Source organism: Emericellopsis cladophorae (genome assembly GCF_022114955.1).
Source record: "Emericellopsis cladophorae strain MUM 19.33 chromosome Unknown NODE_13_length_450635_cov_117_157991, whole genome shotgun sequence".
Taxonomy (NCBI): domain Eukaryota; kingdom Fungi; phylum Ascomycota; class Sordariomycetes; order Hypocreales; family Bionectriaceae; genus Emericellopsis; species Emericellopsis cladophorae.
In genome coordinates this window covers 298,367-318,993 of record NW_026250938.1, presented here as the reverse complement: position 1 = coordinate 318,993, position 20,627 = coordinate 298,367, and the positions used below count along the sequence as shown (strand labels likewise).

General features: G+C 54.7%; 7 protein-coding genes across 7 annotated transcripts; 3 read left to right on the top strand and 4 right to left on the bottom strand.

Moving 5' to 3' along the window:
• Positions 1-3,354: 3,354 nt before the first annotated feature.
• J7T54_001337 (3-hydroxybutyryl-CoA dehydrogenase-like protein) lies at positions 3,355-4,459 on the bottom strand (the record flags this gene model as incomplete). Its single annotated transcript, XM_051505304.1, has 3 exons — positions 3,355-4,085; positions 4,144-4,243; positions 4,298-4,459. The coding sequence occupies 3 exons, from the start codon at positions 4,457-4,459 to the stop codon at positions 3,355-3,357; spliced, it is 993 nt and encodes a 330-aa protein (XP_051363336.1).
• A 283-nt stretch (positions 4,460-4,742) lies between these two features.
• J7T54_001336 (Topoisomerase 1-associated factor-like protein) lies at positions 4,743-8,270 on the top strand (the record flags this gene model as incomplete). The annotated part of the gene is made up of 3 exons (XM_051505303.1): positions 4,743-4,817; positions 4,867-7,237; positions 7,288-8,270. The coding sequence occupies 3 exons, from the start codon at positions 4,743-4,745 to the stop codon at positions 8,268-8,270; spliced, it is 3,429 nt and encodes a 1,142-aa protein (XP_051363335.1).
• A 115-nt stretch (positions 8,271-8,385) lies between these two features.
• J7T54_001335 (putative Anion exchange family protein) lies at positions 8,386-10,451 on the bottom strand (the record flags this gene model as incomplete). Its single annotated transcript, XM_051505301.1, has 6 exons — positions 8,386-9,239; positions 9,306-9,796; positions 9,848-9,913; positions 9,988-10,009; positions 10,066-10,214; positions 10,282-10,451. 6 exons carry the CDS (start codon positions 10,449-10,451, stop codon positions 8,386-8,388), a joined length of 1,752 nt encoding a protein of 583 aa, XP_051363334.1.
• Positions 10,452-12,145: 1,694 nt separating this feature from the next.
• Positions 12,146-14,911, bottom strand: J7T54_001334 (Mitochondrial respiratory chain complexes assembly protein-like protein; the record flags this gene model as incomplete). Its single annotated transcript, XM_051505300.1, has 2 exons — positions 12,146-12,930; positions 12,988-14,911. 2 exons carry the CDS (start codon positions 14,909-14,911, stop codon positions 12,146-12,148), a joined length of 2,709 nt encoding a protein of 902 aa, XP_051363333.1.
• A 2,014-nt stretch (positions 14,912-16,925) lies between these two features.
• On the top strand, positions 16,926-17,693 carry J7T54_001333 (DNA-directed RNA polymerase II subunit RPB11; the record flags this gene model as incomplete). Its single annotated transcript, XM_051505299.1, has 4 exons — positions 16,926-16,942; positions 17,236-17,294; positions 17,346-17,456; positions 17,572-17,693. 4 exons carry the CDS (start codon positions 16,926-16,928, stop codon positions 17,691-17,693), a joined length of 309 nt encoding a protein of 102 aa, XP_051363332.1.
• Positions 17,694-17,911: 218 nt separating this feature from the next.
• Positions 17,912-18,425, bottom strand: J7T54_001332 (U6 snRNA-associated Sm-like protein LSm5; the record flags this gene model as incomplete). Its single annotated transcript, XM_051505298.1, has 5 exons — positions 17,912-17,947; positions 18,014-18,066; positions 18,201-18,239; positions 18,291-18,347; positions 18,401-18,425. 5 exons carry the CDS (start codon positions 18,423-18,425, stop codon positions 17,912-17,914), a joined length of 210 nt encoding a protein of 69 aa, XP_051363331.1.
• Positions 18,426-18,935: 510 nt separating this feature from the next.
• On the top strand, positions 18,936-20,554 carry J7T54_001331 (uncharacterized protein; the record flags this gene model as incomplete). Its single annotated transcript, XM_051505297.1, has 2 exons — positions 18,936-19,905; positions 19,956-20,554. 2 exons carry the CDS (start codon positions 18,936-18,938, stop codon positions 20,552-20,554), a joined length of 1,569 nt encoding a protein of 522 aa, XP_051363330.1.
• Positions 20,555-20,627: the final 73 nt, after the last annotated feature.

The window sequence follows — 20,627 nt, the reverse complement described above, 5'->3', positions numbered from 1 at the left end:
AAGAGGTCGACTCAGGGTCTAAATGCAATTCTTCCCCAAACACCGGCGGGAGCGGCTAAGCTAACGCTTCAGCTGTCACCTTGAAGCGTGGGTTGGGTTGCCCTGTTGTGGAACAGCGGAAGAGACTGTCAAGATGTTGACCCACGTCCTGATCAAGCTGGCAGGCTTTAGGCTGAGTTCTGCCTATGCCCTCGTGGCTTGCTTGGCCGAGACTTATTAGATAGCGGCTAGGGACATGGACGCAAGCGCCAGGTTTGTGTTTCTGCAGCCACAACCGCTGCCGAGCCACTGGCAGCAACGGGCGTACGAACAGGACCAAGGATGGTGATGCAGCAGCCCGCAATCTCCTTAGGGGTGGTGTGTATGGTGTCGACATGACATGGAGCCTGTAGGCACCACCAGGCCTTGGACAACGGGTGCTCTTACGATGTACGTATTGGCGAAGGGGCCCCCCGGCGTGTTTCGCGGCACTACGGGCGTTCGTCCAAGTTCCCGGGGGGAGGAGCACGCACCAGTGCTGACACACCGCCTGACAACAAGGTTAACAGCCTCCTCAGTGTCCAGATTCCAGCACGATGTTCTCGAATCCCAAGCTGTCAGTGAGTGTTGCCAGTTGGGGAGATGGATATTCTTCCTCTTCGGGCGCTGAAACGTCCCGAGGGGGGATTTTCCGCCGTTTCTGGCGGCTTTTGCAAATGCAAGACGTTGATGTGCAGCCGCCGGATGTTTGTCGCTTGCAGCACGTACTGTACATACCTACTAGCTCAGCTGCACATGTATGGCAGGGATCTGTAAGCTCCCCTCCCGATCGGATGTCAAAGTCATTATCGTGACAGCGTACCCCGGCGCCGCTCAGATCTCGCGGATGTGGCCATGATGCGATGTATTGATTCAACACTGCTACATTTGCAGCTGCGCAACTGTGGTATTGTGCTGCCCCGCCAGCATACAGTAACATCATGCCTTCGGTACTTGGTGAGACGAGATTCTGAAGACCGTTTGAGTACTACGTCTCAGGGCTTCTACGCTCACTTGCGGCATGCGTCGATTTGTTACCTACTATGCAGCAGTCGGAGAACTTGGCGCGTTGTTTTATGAAGGGGTCCTAGGGTGGACGGTTTGTTGTTTGAAGGGCGGGGTCTTTCTTGTTCAGGACATGGGTTCGTTGGGTGTTTGCTTCCAGGGGCAGAAGGGGCGGCCAGCCGGTGCAAAGTAAGGTGGGGTAGGGCAGGGTAGGGTAGGTGCAGCGGGGCGGGATTCTCGTGGCATGAGTGAACAGTGAAGTTGTTTGATGTGGGCAGAAAGGTTCCTGAATCCTGACCACCTATTATGGATCTTGCCGCTCTGGTCCGTTCGACTACGTCCAATCTGGCTAGCCTATAAATTAAGCAACAAGGACAGCCCAGCTTTATCAGTGGAGGGTCAGGGGTGGGGGGGTTAGGTTAGATCTAAGATTCTGAAGCCAAATTCGCGACAATTACCCTAATCATATAAGACTCGTCTTCATATACAACGGTTCGGTCCACAGTATCTTCGCCTCACTCGAATGACACAACGACAGCCGTGAACCATCTGGGGGAAGTCGGCTCGCGGTGCTCATCATGCCTGATGCGAAGACGATTGATCGCTCACGGTCTTTCGGTACTGAATGCCGATGAAACGCTGTCAAATTCACTCATTACAAGGGAAGATGGTTGGGTCATGTTACATACGTACTTATTACTGTACATGTAGCATGGGCACTCCGCATGAGGGTTAGTACAGTGCTAGTATAGGTAGTCGTATCCCTGTTGCAGTGGATCATTCAACGGGGATTGTCGATGATTACATAGTAATAGGACGGACACGATAATAGGTGCGGTAGTTTGCGCATGGAGAACGTCGTAATGTTACGGAGTACGGATACTTCTCGACACATTTCTCGAACACGTCCGCCAAGGCGAGATCGCCCCGCGACAACGTGACACGGCCGCCAACCGCCGAAAAGTGACAACGCGCTAGATCCGGAATCTAGGGAAGCAGCCCGAATGAGCCGCCAAGCTGATACGCGCTACATTCGCAAGCCTTGTGCTCAACGCGTAAAAGGCCGGCCCTGGCGCGAGTCGCGCGACTTCTCGGACCTCGTGCAGGTGCGTGCTGTTGTTGCGCAGGACAGCAGAGCACCAGAAGGGGCCATCTGGACCGTCGATCGTTGAGAGAAAACGGCAAACTCACAAGTGTCCAGCGGCTCCAGCCGCCGACTCGACGCAGACGGAGCGCTGCTTCAGGTACGGTGGGCTTGCGGCCCGGTCATCACATGCTCTGGCCTGTCCTGCAATAGCCAAAGGGTTTCATCGTGCGGTGAGATGCACAAACGAGCAACAAATGTCAAATTTCGAGGGGGGTTGTACGGAGTACGGAGTCGTCTCGATGGAAATTCCCTCATTCGGCGTAGAACTTGGAAGCCCTCTGAAAGCATTTGATTCCTTGATTATCGCGAATTACTTCGGCCACCAAATCATGGATCCCCAACCCCTGGAAACTACATCCAAGACGTCGCCCCCAGGTCCAAGGAGCAGACTGCAGCAGTTCAGCCGCCGACACGTATGAACTGCGTATCGTAAGTACCCAGGGCCTGCCTCTGCCGGGTACCCGGACCATATGATCATCGCGATCTTGCAAGTCCATTATTTCTCCCTTCGTCAAATCGTGCCGGAACTTGGCGCAGAGCTCGAGCCACGCTACGGTTCCGCCCAGCCGACTCAGCCTTAAGCTTGTTGGACGTCAACATCCGGATTATTTGTGACACCTGGATGAAGAGCCACAGCATGATCATGGGGCCCGTCGTCACACATCGCCCTAAAGGGGTCGCGGTCGTGAGTACTGAAACACGACCCAGGGCGCTTTGCCCACGGGGACATGACATGATGACAGCCATGTTTCCCGGGTACGCGCTGCCCCTGTTATCTGCGTTGGGAGATCTGATTTGAGAGTTTTTTAGTTTTTTTTGTGGTTATTAGGATAGGTCACCAAACCTTATACCCTGACCCCTGCTTGAGGTTTCAGATCATCGTCCTGGACGCCTTGTGGGGCCTGGAGGCTTGAAATACCGGAAGAGCTTGCGAAAAGGATTGATATAATGCCGCCTGAGTAAAATGATATCTCGCCTCGTCTCGCTGTAATACTCTCATATTTGGGACTTGGCATATCTTGCCCAGAATCACATGCTATGTAGTTTGGTACTCGCAATTAAACGAGGATTGACCCGCCAGCTGCCAGCAACCAGTTCACTCGCGACGCAATGCCCCGAACACGGTGGGCGATACAGACACAATTCAGCTTCGGCATTGACTTGTGTTTGCTACATCGAAGGGATCAGTATTCGTAGAAGCCTTTGCCGCTCTTCTTGCCCAACCATCCAGCATCAACCATCTTGCCCAGCAGGACGCTTGGTCGATACTTTGAGTCACCCGTCTCACCGTGCAGCACTTTCATGATGGAGAGGCAAGTGTCCAGACCGATAAAATCAGCGAGCTGAAGTGGACCCATGGGGACGTTGGTGCCGTTCTTCATAATGGCGTCGATCGAGTCACGGTCACCGACGCCCGTCTCGAGGCAAATGACAGCCTCGTTGATGTATGGCATCAGGATGCGGTTCGCCAGAAATCCAGGAGCATCAGCCGAGACACTGGTGATCTTTCCCATCTTCTTGCAGAATGCCACGGCAGTGTCGAGCGTCTCCTTGCTCGTTTGCAAACCACTGATGATCTCCACACCCTTCTGCACCGGCACCGGGTTCATAAAATGTGTCGAGACGACACGCGATGAAGCCGACGTGTCAGTGGGGTCGGAGGTCGTCGCAGCCGCAATCTTCGTGATGGAGATGGAGGACGTGTTGGTAGCGAGAATGGCATGCTTCGGGCAGATCTGGGCCAGCCGGCGGAAGATGTCGAACTTGAGCGAAGGAAGCTCTGGCACAGCTTCAATGACAAAGTCGACCGAGCTCAGGTCGTCCATCTCTGTGCTGGCCGTCAACAGGGAGCGTGCCTCGTCAGCCTGCTCCTGTGTGAGCTTTTGCTTGGTAACATCCTTGTCGAGGAGCTTCTCTGAGTGTCATAGATTAGCCGATTGTTCGGAATTGGGCGTTGGCGGGGACGCGCATACTGGCAAAGGCAAGGCCCTTTTGGATAGACGCCTCCGAGTTATCAATCAGATGCACTGGAACCTGTGCGGCGCGCGCAGCGACGAGGGCTATTCCCAGACCCTTTGTCTGCTGTCAGCTATGGTCTTAATCACATGCTTCGCGGGGGAGCCGTACCATCTGCCCAGCGCCAATGACACCCAGGCTCTTCACATCGGCCGCATAGCGCCGTTGAGAGGTGCTGAAGCAGCGGGCGGCGCCCAATGCCTGTCTTCGGAAGAGTGAGGCCGACATTTTGGTAGTGGTGAAGCGTGGGATCGTGAGGGAAGGTTGGAACATTGATGACGGATCTGTGAGTGTGGGCAAGATGACGCTGAGCGGGCGGCTAACCTCGGCTCTGGGGACAATGGGACCGGAAGTGGATAACGGTGGTTTATCGTGCTTATCGCGTATCTTGATAGTGGATCTGTCAATTTACGCGAGTCGCCATCCAGAGACGCGTTTCGACGCGTTTGCCGTGGTGCGTATGTAAGTAAGTACCTTGGTAGTGGGATGCTCGAGCTTTCACGTTACGACATTGAAAGTTCGCATTTTCGAGCTCCAGACGACAGTGCCCACCAGGATGGAGGCATCTGACCTCAATAACGACATTGTTCATCCCGAAGTTCGAGCGCACATCAACTCTCTTGTCTCTGCTGTATGTCATCCGACGGCGGAAGCACTCCTCATAATCGCTGATAACGTAGCTCGGTGGCGTCAGCCAAGAAGACGACGGTCGATACCAACTCGGAGACGATGCTCTCGAGGTTCTACGCGATATCAAACGATGGATCCGCTTTTACGATGAGAAGACGAACCGAATGGACGTTGCGCGATGCGTCTACGAAGCGAACCTCATAGAGGGCGACCTTCTCCCCATCCTCTCCTTGTGGCCCGAAAATGCGACGGACAGCAAGTACAAGGCACGGATAGCGCTGTCCTGCTTTGAGGTCATGGTGCCGTTGACATGGCCCATACAAAGGGACCGGGAGGCCATGACGATCAACCACCACCGTCACATGCCGGTCCTGGAGCTAGCCCACGTCGCTTACAAGAGAGCCATCCTCAACTTTGACGGCGCGAGGGTTCTCAGTTGTGCTGTCAGAGTCGCTTTACCAGCCATGCAAAAGCCGATCAGTGAGCGCACGCAGAGGGACCAGGGCATCATCAAGCTGGCCTTGTTCTTCTTGCGAAACGTTGCTGCCATTGCCCCGCCACCGGGTGTTGCATATGAGGGGGACGAGTCACAGATTTCGAGGTCCGCAACGATCGACGCCTTCTCGTTCCAGGACATCTTCCACCTACTGCTGATGCTGGCGTCGAACATGGGCGAGGACTTCCGGACAGAGGACACGACGGTTATGGAGGTCTTGTACCATCTCGTGAAGCGGATCAATGTCAAGGAACTGTTCATGACCGAGAAGCAAGCGGAGCATGCCCAGGGCAATGAGCTTCGACAGGTCATGAGGAAGGAGATCAACATGCTCAGATCGCAGAACCAAACTCGGGGCGGACGAAACAATCGATTCGGCTCGATGATCTGGGTGAAACGCGATGATGGCAAGATGACCACCTTGACGGGCCAGGATGCTGTATCTAGCGCCGCCACGCGACAACGGAAAATGGACGAGGCAAAGACATTCAAGCCACCGCGGCGAGGCAAGAAGGAAGACAAGCACGATCGGGAAATTGGCCCGGCAGTCACGCTGGACTCTCGAGCAACTACGCAACTGCGGACTTTCGTGGAGGATTTCCTGGACTCCGGCTTCAATCCCCTTTTCTCCCACGTGCGCAAGACCATCGACCGCGAGGCCAACTATCTGATGGCGTATCATAAACGCCAGTTCTTCTACCTGGTCGCCTGGCTCCTGGAGGCGGAGCGCATGCGGCGCAAAGCGAAACAAGGGTCGGATGTGCGGGACGCCGAGGAGGTGACGAGCTTCAACCTCGTGGCGGGTGTTTTGAATCAGGAAATGTTCATCACCTTGAACAGGGCGTTGCATAACTCATTCGAGGCGAAGGAGTGGCACGACCTAACAGCTGTCATGCGTTGCTACACGCAGATCTTCATGACCGTGCAAGAGATGCAACAATGCGGCCGGGAAGATGACGAGGAGATCGCGGAGAACATTCTCAGTCGACTCTTCTACGAGGAGGCCACCCATGATGCTATCACCAATATTATCAGGGGGTACAAGGACCAGGGGTTTGACTACCTCGACGCTGCCACGGAACTGGTGCACCACTTCTTGCGGATCTTGGAATCGTACTCAAAGCAGAATGTCGACATGCAAGTTCGCTCGCGGAAACGGACCCGAAGGAAGAAGAAAGCTGCCCAGGCAGCCGAAGGCGTCGCCGCGTCCGATGACGAGGGTGACGGCTCGGGCAACGACGAAGCTGCCGCCGAGAAAACGTCCAAAGACCGCAAATTTGACTTTATACGTTTCGCGTCACGGTTCACGCCCCAGCCTATTGTGAATACGTTTGTAACGTACACCAAGTACTACCGCGACCTCAACGAGGACCAGCTCAAGCGTGCCCATCGATTCTTCTACCGCATTGCTTTCAAGCAAGAAATGGCCGTCATGCTCTTCCGCGTGGACATTATCCACCTGCTCTACAACATGATCAAGGGGCCCGAGGCGCTCGATGCCAGCCTGCCGAGCTTCAAGGAATGGGAGGATTTGGTGAGACACATTATCCGCAAATGCACCAAGAAGTTGGAGCAGCGGCCCGAGCTGGTTGTGGAGATGCTGTTCAGCAAATTGCCCAGCACGGCGTTCTTCTTGGAACATGGCTACGAGAAGCAGACGATCAGAACGACACAGCCCAAACCAGCGGCAGAGTTGGAGTTCAAGGATGCCGGGGCCATGGAGCGTGACAGGCAGATTGCGATTGTGGTCGGCGCTCTGCTCGACAAGAACCAGGCAGACTTGGTAACCTTCGTCAAGAAAGTCGCCGGGGATGCTGAGGTGGAAAGGAAAGCATGGCAAGATGCTGAGAGGATACGGCAGATGGAGGCAGATCCCTTTGACGAGGGCGCGACTGAATCGGACCCGAAAGCACCCCCTGTCATCTGTGAGCTATTTTACCCCTTTATTTTCTGGGATCCATACTAACAACTGCAGTCGCCCGTCCAGACAACGATGGCCAACGAACAGCCATGTTCAAAAACTCACATCTTCGACTGCTCATGTCGCTCGCCGGCTTCAAGCTCCTCGGTGCAGCAGATGAAGAGACTCGTGACTCATCGTGGATCATTCCCTCGGAGATCACACCTGATCATCTCAAAGACACCGTCCACTTCATCAACCAAGCAGAGTTCAGCCCACCAACGTTCGAGGAGGGGGTGCTAGCAGACCATCAGCTGAAACGCAAAAACGTCCCTCGGAAGAAAGCCACCTTTGATGACGACGAAGAAGGGAACATGGACAATGACGACTTTCTGGACGATGAGATGCTTTTCACCGCTGGGGGGCCGACAGCCCGCAGGGCGGAGAAGCCAACCAAGCCGAAAGCAACACGCAAACGGCTGCAACGCAAGGAGCAGACCGAAGAGGAGCTCGACGAAAAGGCCCGGAAGCGGCGGGAGCGCGAGAGGGAGAAGCAGGCGCGCATCAAGTCGGCGCTACGCATCCAGGACGGAGACAGTGACTTTGACGAGGAGGAAGACGAGGCGTTCTTCAGGAGGGAGAGGGAGATTGCGGCCAAGGCGGCCATGGTAGCGGAGCAGGCTGGTACCGAGCTCGCCGACGTGCTGGCTGGCAGCAGCAAGAAGAGGAAGTCCACAGCGCTGGTGGACAGTAGCGATGAGGACGACAGCGACAGCACCGCAAGCAGTGGGAGTGACGGGAGGAGGAAGAGGCGTACGTCGACTGTGTTTGATGAAGAGGAGGCGGATGGCAGCGCCTCACAGCGCAGGAGTGCGTCCCCGAGTCAGAGTGAGGGCGACGACGAACAGGACGAAAATCTTGTTGAGCACGGTGCCATAGACAAGAGTCTCGCGCCTGGCAGTGCAGATGAGGAGGATGACGACAATGCACTTATTCCTGCACGAAGACCAAGGGTAAGAGGTGGCTTTGTGATGGATGACAGTGACGACGATGAATGAACCAGGCAGCATCGGCATGGAGTCTGGTGGTACGCATTTGGGAACTGGCGCGGTCTATGGGAATGCCATGATATCTATCTTTCTAAATCAGTCAAACGCTTGTTGTTCTACCCTCTTATTTGGAGGCCCTTGTGCTGCCAACGGACCGTCTCTCGACATTGTCACCAGAGACTGTCCCTGTGGTCGTGGCCCCGTGGGATCCTTCACCCGTTGCGCCAGCCATGACGCCTTCATTCTCCTCTTCGACCTCTGTGGTCTCCTCACTCTCTCGGCCGCCCCACGAGCCGCCAATGCCTTCCATGGTGAAGGGACTGGCGGTGGGCGCGTCTAGAACGCCCAATTCGTCCGGCGACAGGATCTTGGGGAGGAGGAGCGCCCGGATCGGTATCAATGCGAAGATGAAGACGGGGAAGCCCACGGCCGCGACGGTCTGTGTGATGGCAAACGTGGCCACAAAGCTCACAAATTGGATGCCGACAAAGATCCAGATGGCCGATCGGCGCTTGATGGCCTTGAGGGGGTGATTGCTCGGCGTCAGGTGCTGGTCCCGGCAGAGGAAGAGGAGCTTGTCCGTCATGCCGTTGGCCTCGAGCGCCTGGATGCCCATGACGAAGAAGAGGCCGGCCAAGACGCCCTGGGGAATGAGATTCAGCACGACCAGGAGCGGGGCCGACATTGTGCCCAGCGTCAGCAGGCCTTGCGCGAGGTTGCTGACGCGCTGCTCGACCACGTGAGTAGCCTCGAACGTGTAGCCTCCCTTGTCCTCGCCCTTCTCGTTGAGCTCCTTGACGGGCTTGGTGACGCAGAGCGAGTCGGTGTGGAAGGGCGCCTGGGGGATGAGGCCATTGGGAAACGGCAGGCCGAGGATGCCGGCCACGCCGACGGTGAGGCCGAGGAGGAAGAGGTCCCAGTGGAAACCAGCCGGTTTACGGAGGGGGAACTCGCTGCCTTGAGCGATCAGGGACGACACTGCGGGCGACTGGGTTAGCATGCATACATGTACGTACCGAGCAGGAGCATCAAAAAGCAACGTACCGTTATGGTCGAACCAGAAGAGAACCGTCAAAAGAACTGCGAAGGGCAGTGCGAGGAAAATGTCCCCGGCGCTCATGTCCCAAAAGTTGACCAGCCAGTTTCGGTTGTCGTTTGTGGGCATGAACGACGTGCTGGTCGGAAGAACATCGATATCCACGCCCCGCATGCGCCCAATGTGGACAAACCCCGTGAAGAAGATGAGGGTCAGCGGCGTGCCATAGTCCTTGATGAAGATCCTGATCCAGTGCTTGAATAAGGAGCTCCCACCAATGATGCCGCATATGTACGCACACATGAAGACAAGCAGAGCCACGACGATGGACAGGTAAAAGGACGATGAGCCCCCCAGGCGCTCGAGGACTTGGACGCCCTTTTGCAGGTAGATGAAGGCGACGTAGAAGCCAAAGATGTCGCAGGGGAACCGAGTGACCCAGCGAAGCCAGTTGCAGGAGTTCGTAATAGCAAGTAGCCAGTGCAGGATGAGAGACCAACTGCAACAGTGAGACAAGCGGCCGGGCGATGCTGTCGCGGGGGATACTCACATTCCTATCCAGCACATGAAGCCAATGTAATTGACACCTGTGGGTTCCATGATATCGTAGACAGTGCTGCAGATATGGTCAGCCAGGTGAGTCCCAGTCAGTCAGTCAGTCAGTCACGCAAGCGATCGAGGTGGACGAACTAATTGAAGACGGTGATGGGACCTGGAGCGTCAGCATGCAATCAACCATCGAGCGGACCATTCGTGGACCATTCGTACCTGTTACTCCCACAATAACGAGCGGCTGCGCAGAGAACAGCGAGAAGACGACAGCACCAAGTACGGATGCTAGCAGCACCTCATTGACGCCGTACTCGGTGCCAGTGTTCTGGAACATGTCCAGTGAGAAAGCCAAAGCGGGTAGAATACTAGTTGCCGAAAGTCAATTTCCCACGATTCTGCGGAGGCCACATGAACATTTGGAAAAACACATACTTGGCGAAGTACATGTAGATGGTGGCGGGCACCACTCTGTAGTCCCACGCGTCGACCCAGTCGCTCAAATAGTACGGTGTTCTCCTCTTCAAATCGTTGATCATGCCTCGGAACAGATGTATCTTCCACCATCTCTCGCCTTGGCGAGGCGCTTGACGCTCTGCGTCCATGTTTTCTGTTGCTGCTGGCTGGGCTGAGGCAGCCATGATCGTCGGCGATTGAGCCTCTGGAGATATGCGATGCACATGCACAAAAAGGGATATAAAGAATGTGTCCACAACAAAGTGGTGGCCTCTCAGGCTTCAAATGCAAGAAACAAAACCTAGATCTCACTAGGCGCGCCGACGAAGAAGGGGTCTCAAGAGAAACAAGAAGGGAGGTTGGCCGGGAATAATCAGAGGAGTTTATCCTTGAGTTATATGCGACGGAATGATGAAGACGAGGAGGGGGCCCGTAAATACATGTACTGTAATTAAGACCAGGTGCATACCAAAAGAAGTAAGTGCTAAAAGAAAGTAAAGTTTCCGAGATTCCCTCAGAAGACCCTAAGAAAAGATCTACACCCTGCCAATGGATGATGGGGAACGCGTTTTGACTAGCGGTGGCCCTGACTTTGGATCTTTGACCTGATCGATTCGCGTGCTCAAATTATTTCATATTCACCCACTGCGTCAGTCAAAAATGAGTCCATCTGGGCGCGAGTCGTGGTCCAAGGACCCAAGACGGTGTCGAAGAACTGATTCCTGAGGCACGACAGGGAGAAACAGCGAGAGGGACTGGAGAGTTCCCTCCGCCACTTGCAGCATGATGTCAGCATCCCAATCAACCGTACAAAGCGCGCAGAAACCAAACGCAACCCATGATCGCATCGGGATACCAATCCGTGCCATTGTTCCCAGTCATCGCCCCAGGGTTCACAACATCAAATGTCGTTCAAGACCATCCATGGCGATGACCAGGGGACCCAGCGTCTTTTCCTGCCGGGAACTTTGTAGGCCAATGAGAGTGGGCAATGACGGCTTGGCCTGTCGGGTTAGTGCTACTCCCGATGTGCCCGCGCGACGTCAACGGCGGCTTTGCCATGTATGAACGGTTCGGTGAGTAGTATCTTTTTCTCGCAAGAAAGGGTATCCTCATGCGTGAGATGCAAGAGGGGACCTTGTGAGCGATAGGGACACAACCGGGCATGCATGAGCAGGTAGCCCTGGTGATATCTGGTCAAGGCTCACAAAGACCAGTCCAGTCACCTTTGCAAGATCATGACAACGTGCTCACAGATCAACAGCAAACAGTAACTACCTTTGGATGACAAACGGGACATATCCCGACATGACTCGAGTAATACTCTAAGAACGGGAGGATGCGAGCGTCCTCGAGCGAATATAGTACATATAACAGTACAGATAGCGTCTATGCCCTCTCTTCCTCCTCCCACCACCCACCCCCTTGTAGATTCCAAGCACGTCTGGGGCACCAAGATAAAATACAGATGGAAATCCGGTGCCCTGCATTGAGTAGAGAAGCATGTAATGCTGTGTGCGCTGCGCTGCGCTGTGCCGCGCATCTCACCGCATCGAGACCCGCTCATGCGCAAGGCGACCTCTTCTTCCCTTAGTTAAATTCGCTGCCTCGGGCCGCCTCCACATGTCAAGCAATCAATCAATCAATCCACAGCGGGACCATATCAAATTTTGGTCCTAGGCGCGGAAGAACCGAATTGGTCTGCCTCTGGACGGCACAACCAATCAACCGTCCCGGGAAAGTTCCCATCGTGTGCGAAGTTCCCTTGGTCCCAAATCACCCCTGGACGCTCCTACAATCGTGCCTAACATTTGGTATGATTGGATCCTGTGCTGACTCTCCCTCACCTTCTCGACTCCTCGGTGGGTAGTTTTGTGAAGGCAGGGGCCGGTGTAGGTTGGTCGGGGTTGTCCGTGTCGATCGGGTTGGCGCCCTGACCGCCGCCAAAGTACTTTTCAAACTCCTCGTTGTTGTCGCCAAACTGCCTCTTGCCCAACAGTCGGACCATGTCGTCCCGCACGAGCATCTCCTTCTTGAGGAGCTCCTCGGCCACGAGTCCCACCTCCTTCTTCTTCTCCGTCAAGAGGTCCTTGCACCGCTGGTAGGCCTCGCGGACGATGCGCTCGACCTCGCCGTCGATCTGGAGTGAAGTGGCCTCTGAATGACTCTTGGTCACGGCGTTGGGGTTGTCCTCAAAGTGAACGGGGCCCACCTTCTCGGACATGCCCCAGTCCATGACCATCTTGCGTGCCATCTGAGACACCTTCTTGAAGTCGTCGCTGGCTCCGGTCGTGACAGTCGGGAAATGGAGCTCTTCCGATACGCGACCTCCCATGGTCATGGCCATGCGGTCCATCAGCTGGTTGGTGTTCATGAGATAGGCATCCTGGGGCAAGTACTGGGCATAACCCAGAGCACCCTGCCCTCGAGGGATGATAGACACCTTCAGCAGCGGATCAGCGTGCTCCAAGAACCAACCGCAGATGGCGTGGCCGGCCTCGTGGTATGCAACAGTCTTCTTCTCTTCGGGCTTGAGCACCAGCGATTTGCGCTCAAGGCCACCAATAACTCGCTCGATAGCCTGCTCAAAGTGCATCATCTTGACCTCGTCGGCGTTGGCTCGGGCAGCTGTAGTTGTTAGCAATGTTCTTCTTGACCACTTTCCACTGTCGCATGTTCACTCACCAATCAGCGCGGCCTCGTTGACGACGTTGGCAATGTCAGCACCGGCAAAGCCAGGAGTCAACGTCGCCAAGCGACCAATGAGATGCTCCGTGTCCTCGTTGGTCACAATCTTCTTCAGGTACACGGCAAAGATCTCCTTGCGGCCCTTGAGCGTCGGGCGGTCAATGTAGATGTGCCTGTCAAAACGACCAGGACGCATCAGCGCCTTGTCAAGGACGTCGGCTCGGTTGGTGCCGGCAAGCACAACGACCTGCTCTCGAGTGTTGAATCCGTCCATCTCCGTCAGGATCTGGTTGAGCGTAGCCTCGCGCTCGTCGTTGCCACCGAAACCTCCCTTGCCTTCTTGACGCGAACGACCGATGGCATCAATCTCGTCAATGAAGATGATGCAGGGCGCGTTCTTGCGACCTTCGGCGAACAGGTCACGGACACGCGAAGCACCAACACCAACAAACATCTCGACAAACTCCGAGCCGCTGACACTGAAGAACGGCACGCCAGACTCGCCAGCAGTCGCCTTGGCCAGCAGCGTTTTACCAGTACCGGGAGGACCGGCCAAGATGGCGCCGCGTGGGATCTTGGCACCGAGCTTCTCGAACTTTTGGGGGTTCTTCAGGAAGCTGACAAACTCGGTGATTTCCACCTTGGCCTCCTCCAAGCCAGCGACATCGGCAAACTTGACGCCGACGGAGCTCTCGGCATTGAAGCGCTTGGCCTTACTCTTGCTGAACCCCATGATGCCGCCGCCACCACCTCGCCCAGCCATGTTCCTCGATGTCCAGATGATGATACCAACAAACAGGAGGGTCGGGCCGAACGCCAGGAATAGGTTGCCCAGCGTGCTGCCACCCTTCTCGTAGCTGACTGGGATGCGTTCGTTGGGGGGGATGTCGAGGGCATCCTGCGCCTGCTCCAGTTGGCGCTCAAACGACTTGATCGAGCCGATGGAGAAGGCGAGCTGGGGCTGCCCGGCCTGGGCCTCGGGCACCAGTTGCAGAAGGACCCTGCTGTCGTCTTCTACAACCATCTTGGTGACCAGGCCTTTGTCCAGATAGTTGACTCTGGCCTCTTGCCATGTAATCTCCTTGCTGACGCTGCGGTTAAACAGGAAATCGTACCCGAACATGATAATGAGGAGCAGCAGTATGGACTGCAGACTGTCACCCCATCCGCCGCCGCCGCCACCGCCGCCAAATGGCGAGCCGGGCTGTCCAGCTTTCCCCGGACGCTTTGCCTGCTGTTGCGAATCGGCGTCCGACTTACTCTCTTGGGCTGACCCCTCCTTGCCCTCCGATGTCTTGTTCTCCTCCTCTTTCTTTGGTTCCTCACCGGGCTTCTCATTTTGGTTGAAGTCTGTTGAGGGTTTCTTGTCGGTGTTCATCTTGCCCAGGGCGCCACCAGTCTGCGCATCGATCTCCGCGGCTCGTGAAGCGATCTGAACTGAGTAGCGCATAAGTCGGCCCTTGTCGATGATGGACAGCTTGCCATTCGTCCGTAGTTTCTGGATGACATCAACGGCCTCCTTTGGCACACCCGACTTCTCAACGAGGCGCAACACCATCTTCATCTGCTCAGTGTACGCCGGCGGGCCGTTGCTGAGATGGCGAACAAACGCCTCCATTTGCGGCTTGGAGAGGTACACCCAGCCCTCAGGCAGAGGCAATGACCACTCGTCTTCATCCTTCTTCGTTTCCTCCGTGGCAGGCTTGGACTGATTCCCGTCGTCCTTCTTGGCCTTGTCTTTGGGCTCTGATTTGTTGTTCGTCGAGTACGGGCGCCAAGGTGTGGTGCAGCGAATGGCCGATGGGCTGGGCGCTATTGACCGCGAGAGAATCGAGGGCTGGAGCGTTCGTCTCAACAGCTGGGGGTTCGATAGCCGTGCGAGGCGCGCCAGCTGCGCGGGTTGTCGTAGAAGTCGTGACATGGCGGCGCGCAGAGGTTGTTCGGCGAGGCGCGGAATCGCCGGTGATCACAGAGTGTACTGTCAGTGACGAGGGAATGTCTCTATACGTGGGAGGCGCAGTTATCGGAGAGTGTTGACAGCGTGAGACGAATCCTCCTGAGGGGAGAAGAACTAGAATGCAGCACCACCTCTTGCTGCGTCAATGGATGACACCACGAGGAAAGCTTTGGAGGTCTCGACGTAGAAAGTGTGGGTCTGGTCTCCTTAGCTCCGGATCGTCATGAGTCACGTGGGAGACTCGGGATCCGGATGCTGAGCTTCCCTTAACGCCGGCACAGAAAACGGTGGAAGCGAATGACAATTACTTGGCGACAACATGCTAAGGCGTTTTCGAAAGTCCATTGATTTGGCAGCTCAGTAAGCTACTATCTCGTCACTCATGTCTATGGATCCGGTGGGCTGCTGCACATATATCGCACGTAGCTGTCCACTTCCCTTGATCGGTAGTTTTCGCCCAAATCCTCCTTGGTCCTTGTCACTTGACTCGAGGATGATCTCGGTCTGCTCATTCGCATCTGGCTTAATATCCGGACAGTCCCTCCATAACTCGATTTTTCTACCGTCGCAGAAAGGGTGACGTGCACAATACTCGGCAACCCGTAGCGCTTGCGCATCGTCGCCAATCTCAAGTAAAAGAATGCGCGGATTGAGTTCCGATGCAACATCCAGTAGTCGGCTGTAGAAGATGTCATGTGGTTCAAGCCCTTCTGGAGCCTCGCCGAGATTTCTCTCGGGCACCAGGGCAAGGCGCGGCTCGTATTGCCGTACAGATGGTTCCAGATCCCCCATGTCTCCATTCCATACTTCTTCGGAAATGTATGGAGGATTCGATGTCATAATGTGCCAATTCTTATGCCTGGCTTTGCTGAACATACCTATGTCATCGTCTCTGAAAACATCGGCTTGATGGAATCCAATGCTCTGGCCTTCACGCGGACTGGCGATATTGCCCTGCTTCACGTTGTGGTCAAGGTTGTTATTGGCAAGCTCCAAAGCGTGTGGTGAAACGTCGATACCGTTTACATCAACCATGATGTTTCTCTGTTGCAGAGTCTCGAAAATTTGGAGCGGGATACATCCTGTTCCGGTGCAGACGTCGATGACGTTTACAGACTCTTTGATCTCATCCAAAGGGCCGATGACATCGTGAGAAATGATGAGGTTCAGTAGATGATTGGTATAGCTCTCGGTTGCTGCCCGTGGAATCAGAACATTGGGTCTACAGAGTATCTCCAAGGAGCCGAAGGGCTGTGTGCCTAAGATGTATTGCAAGGGCACGCCTTGGCCACGCTGTCGACAGAGCTCAGTCACAACAGCAGGTGCCTTTGCGGGCGAGATAGTCTTCTCAACATGCTCCCGAAGCCATCGCAACTCATTTCTGGCCGACTCTAGGTTCTTGCAGGTGGGAAGAAGTAGTGCTAGATTTGGCGGAATCGAGGGATTGGTTCGCAAAAGCGAAGAATGGCGTCGCAGAGGCAAGGTACGTAGTAGTCGGGATGTAGTAGGCCGGATCACGAGATGGCTCATCGCGCAGAGATGTAGGACGAAGCAACCGAGGTGAAATCCTCTAAAAGCGGCCTGTTAGGCCCGCGCGGTGGTAGTCGGATGCGGTGTGATGTTTCAATCCCGCATCAAATTGTAGTAGAGGTGTCGTGAGCTCGAGAGCTGATATCTGGTCCTGAATTTCGGGCACCTCTCTGCGCTAACAATTTTAAGGTCAACATTGTAATGGACCCATAAAAATTACCGCCCTCCTTCGTGCGACACACAGCTGAGCATCTCATCTTCAAGCAAGCTCTTCATCATAAACTCACGACACGAACCTTGCATCAGGTTGATTGCGACAAAACGACGACTCGTCTTGAGTACTGTTTCCTTCTCATTCGGCCATCTCCGCAACATTTTCTGTCACGAGGCGTCAGCTCTGCCCTGCCCATTTCACCCTTCCTTCGTCACTTGCCTACACTCAACCAAGATGAACGCGCCAGATAGGTAAGCGACGATTTTCACTTTAAGCATCTCGGGCCATTTTCGGCTCTCTGTGGGACTTGTTGTTTGCCGTCGATAGTCGACGACTTCGAAGACGGTCGGTCCCTTGTAGTGTACGCGGGTCACACATTCTCAGCAGACAGAATGCTCGGTGAATTAGGCGGTTGAATACGTGGAGTGGTCCCATGTCTTTGCTTTACCTGGGGTACTTAGCTGCAGTCGGGTAACAAGAAGGGCAAGCTCTACGATATAAGATACGCGCTTCTCCGCAGAAGGCATTGAGCTGACAACGCTAGGTTCGAGCTTTTCTTGCTCGGGGACGATGAGAAGAAGATCGAGGAGAAGGTGTACTCTGGTTCGTGCGCCCTCATCGCTGATATTGAGCAAAGCTAACTGCGATCTGAAGGCATGTCGAACACATCAGATTTCATCTTGAAGAAAGAGGATCACACGCTTGGCAATTTGCTGTCAGAGCACCTCAAGGCACACCCTCACGTCTACATGGCCGGTTACAAAAGTTAGCATACACTTTCATTGCCAGCCTGCTTCATTTCTGACATTAGTAGTCGCTCACCCGAATGTACCTGAACTATTCATTCGTGTGCAGACAGACGGAACGATGACACCAAAAGACATCTTTGTGGAAGTCTGCGGCAAGCTGATCAACCAACTCGAAGAGCTGAAGAGGAGATTCCTCACTGAGTGGGAGTTGCGTCGCGTCGTGGACCAAGGAGAGCAGGGCAACATGATGTGAAAAGAGGCAGGGAGTCGGTCGGATCTATCACACAACGGAGTTTGGGGGTTTTGTGTTCTTGGAGTTGGGTGTCACGGTCTCCTTATATGGCCAAAGTCACAGACTGCGCGAGTCTTGTCGCGTCAACGGGGGGCAAATGGACATGGGCCATTCTCGTATTTGATCTTTTTTTCTCTTCGTTGACCGATTGCATCTCGTGTGGACGACTTTCCCTATCCCTACGCACCCTCCGGCCCTTCACCGCCTGGGATCAGCTAGAGTGCATTGTCAGTTTCAATATCAAATTGCCGACGGGGGCAGCTGGACTGGACAGAACTCACCATGCATATGTTGTTTCCGTTCAAGAGGATCTTGGGCAATTTTGTGTGATTCCCTGAGTAGTCGCTGGATAGTTAGCGCAAGACTGCGAAGACATTTTAAAGGCTTCATACAACTCTGTTACGTCTTCCAACACCATGTCTGTATGCAATTAGCCCTGCTCATGTTTCCGGAGATTAATTCACTTACTGACGTAGTCGTCGAAACCCATGAGAGTGCCACTGAACTCTTCAGGAGGTCAGTTCAAATCCTGCACAATAGTCTGGAAACCTCTCTCACCCTTATCGCCCTTCATAATGACCCAGATCCTTGAGCCGACACATTTGTCGATGAGCTCTGCCAGACTCATTAGCATCTCCCATGCGCAGCGCCATGAGTGAGCTGCTCACCGAGGGGTAGTAGTTGAGAAGCCATTCCGCGGGGATACACGTAGTATTGTGTGGTGAGACACGACGAATCGACTTGGACACAGATCAAGGCTTTTTGAGAGCCCTTAATGTCGTAATGTTGGGGTTCGTGGCAGGATGGTTCGACTCCGATTCTGTAGCTCACTCGAACACAAGGTGGGATGTTCGATAGCTCTGTCTCTTCACTGAGATCACCGCGACCCCACGTGAGTTCGCGATGACGACTAAGCCAAATCCGGCCGCTACTACGTAGTCACGCGCCCGCGACGTGCCTCATTGACCTCAGCTCCGATGCTCCTCCACCCCACCTGCGTGGCTGCCTACGATAGCGCCCTTCCATGCCATGGCAGTCGGTCGTCATGCGTGGACGATCCGCAGAGCCGCCCATCGATCTTGGGTCGCCAAGTATAATTCCTCCTCACACAAGCTTTCGTCACGGTCATTGTCACTGTGAGTCCCAGTGCCCTCGTTTTGGCTCCCACTTCCTGACGTTATCAGTAGCTTCAAAACAAAGACCATGACGCCGTCCTGCGAGCTAAGCGGTGGTACGTGGCGGCAGCAGAATACTATCATCGCTCGTACGCCCCCTTCTGAGGCGAAGCCTCTATACCCTCATATCGATATCTCGCGGTACATAAACACATTTTCCCGACTATCTCATCGCGAAGACGTCTCGTCGCGCGCGACCGCAAACGACACTCAGAACGAAGCAGTATCAGAAGCGGAAGCTGCCAACGGTAGAGCAGGTGTCGAGGATACATCCAAAATCGAAAACGATGCGCGCGCAATAGCTGATGCGGAGATTGGCGACGTGCCCGTCCAAACTAGACTGGCTGAGCCGCCTCGAACTCAACTGCAATACCAGCTCGATGCGAAGGCTTTCCATCAGGCACGGAAGCTGTCAACTGGTCACCCTGACTCTTATTGGTCCCACACCATGTATCGAGGGCCGGTTGAAAGCGGCAAAGCACGACATGTCAAGGTTCATTACTGCACTAGCAAGGGAACCTCTGAATATGTGTGCCAAAAGTACTTTCTCGGCGAGCCAGTCCTGGGTTTCGACTTGGAATGGCTAGCTGGCGCGAGCAAAGACGATGGCACTCGGGCGAATGTATCGTTGATACAGCTTGCAAGCCCTAGTCGCATCGGACTGTTCCACTGCTCGCTGTTTGCAAAAGATGACTTTGTGGCACCGACATTCAAAGAGATCATGGAAGACCCAAACGTCTTCAAGACTGGCGTGGCTATCAAGGCTGACTGTTCGCGGCTGGCTAAGAACATGGGCGTGCAAACACGGGGCATTTACGAGCTGAGCCACTTCCACAAGGTCATCAGAAGCCAAATCGAAGGCACCTTCGGTCCAGTCAAGAAATCTCTGGTCCCTCTTCGTCTGCTAGTCGAGCAGTACACTGGCCTCCCCTTGTACAAGGAGAGCAGCGTGCGATCGAGCGACTGGACCAAGTCGCTAAACTCTCGGCAGATAAAATGTAAGGCTCCAAGCGACGGTTTTCTGCCTTGAAACTGACGAGATGCCCAGATTCGGCAGCAGATGCTTATGCCGGTATCCAGCTCTACCACATTCTTGAGGAGACACGCCTTAGCCTTGAACCGCCCCCCGAGCGACCCCGTGCGGCTGAGCTCGGATTGCCCTTGCCGCAACTAGCCAAGCCTTCAAACGCTGACGAACCCAGCGGGAATAGCTCCGAAGAAGATACAAACACAGCAGGGGTAGTCAAAGGACCTGAACAGCCTCAAGCTCGCAAAGTCCCCAGACCTAGCAAGAAAGGCGACGTCAAACCGAAGATCGTCGATAGCCGCATCGCCGCCGGTGAGCTGCTGGCTCAAAAATATCGCGAAACAAAATCGAGGCCCCTATCTGTAGGGCCTGCTGCCTTGCGAGCGTACTACATATGGCGCAGCAACGATGACATGACACCCGCAGCCATTGCGAAGTTACTCAGAGATCCGCCTCTGCAGACGAACACCGTCATCACATACATATTGAGCTCGGTCACGAGCGAGAAGCTTTCCTTTGACAAGCAAAGGATGAAGAATGAACTGCTGGTAGTTCTGGCCCCTGCGGCGCTCCAATCTCCCAAGTACCAGGCACTGGTCAAGCAATGCACGGGGAATTAAACATGGAAACAAGATAAGGCTGGAAGGCGGGATTTCGCCTCCAGACATGCATAATGACAACGATACCACAAAG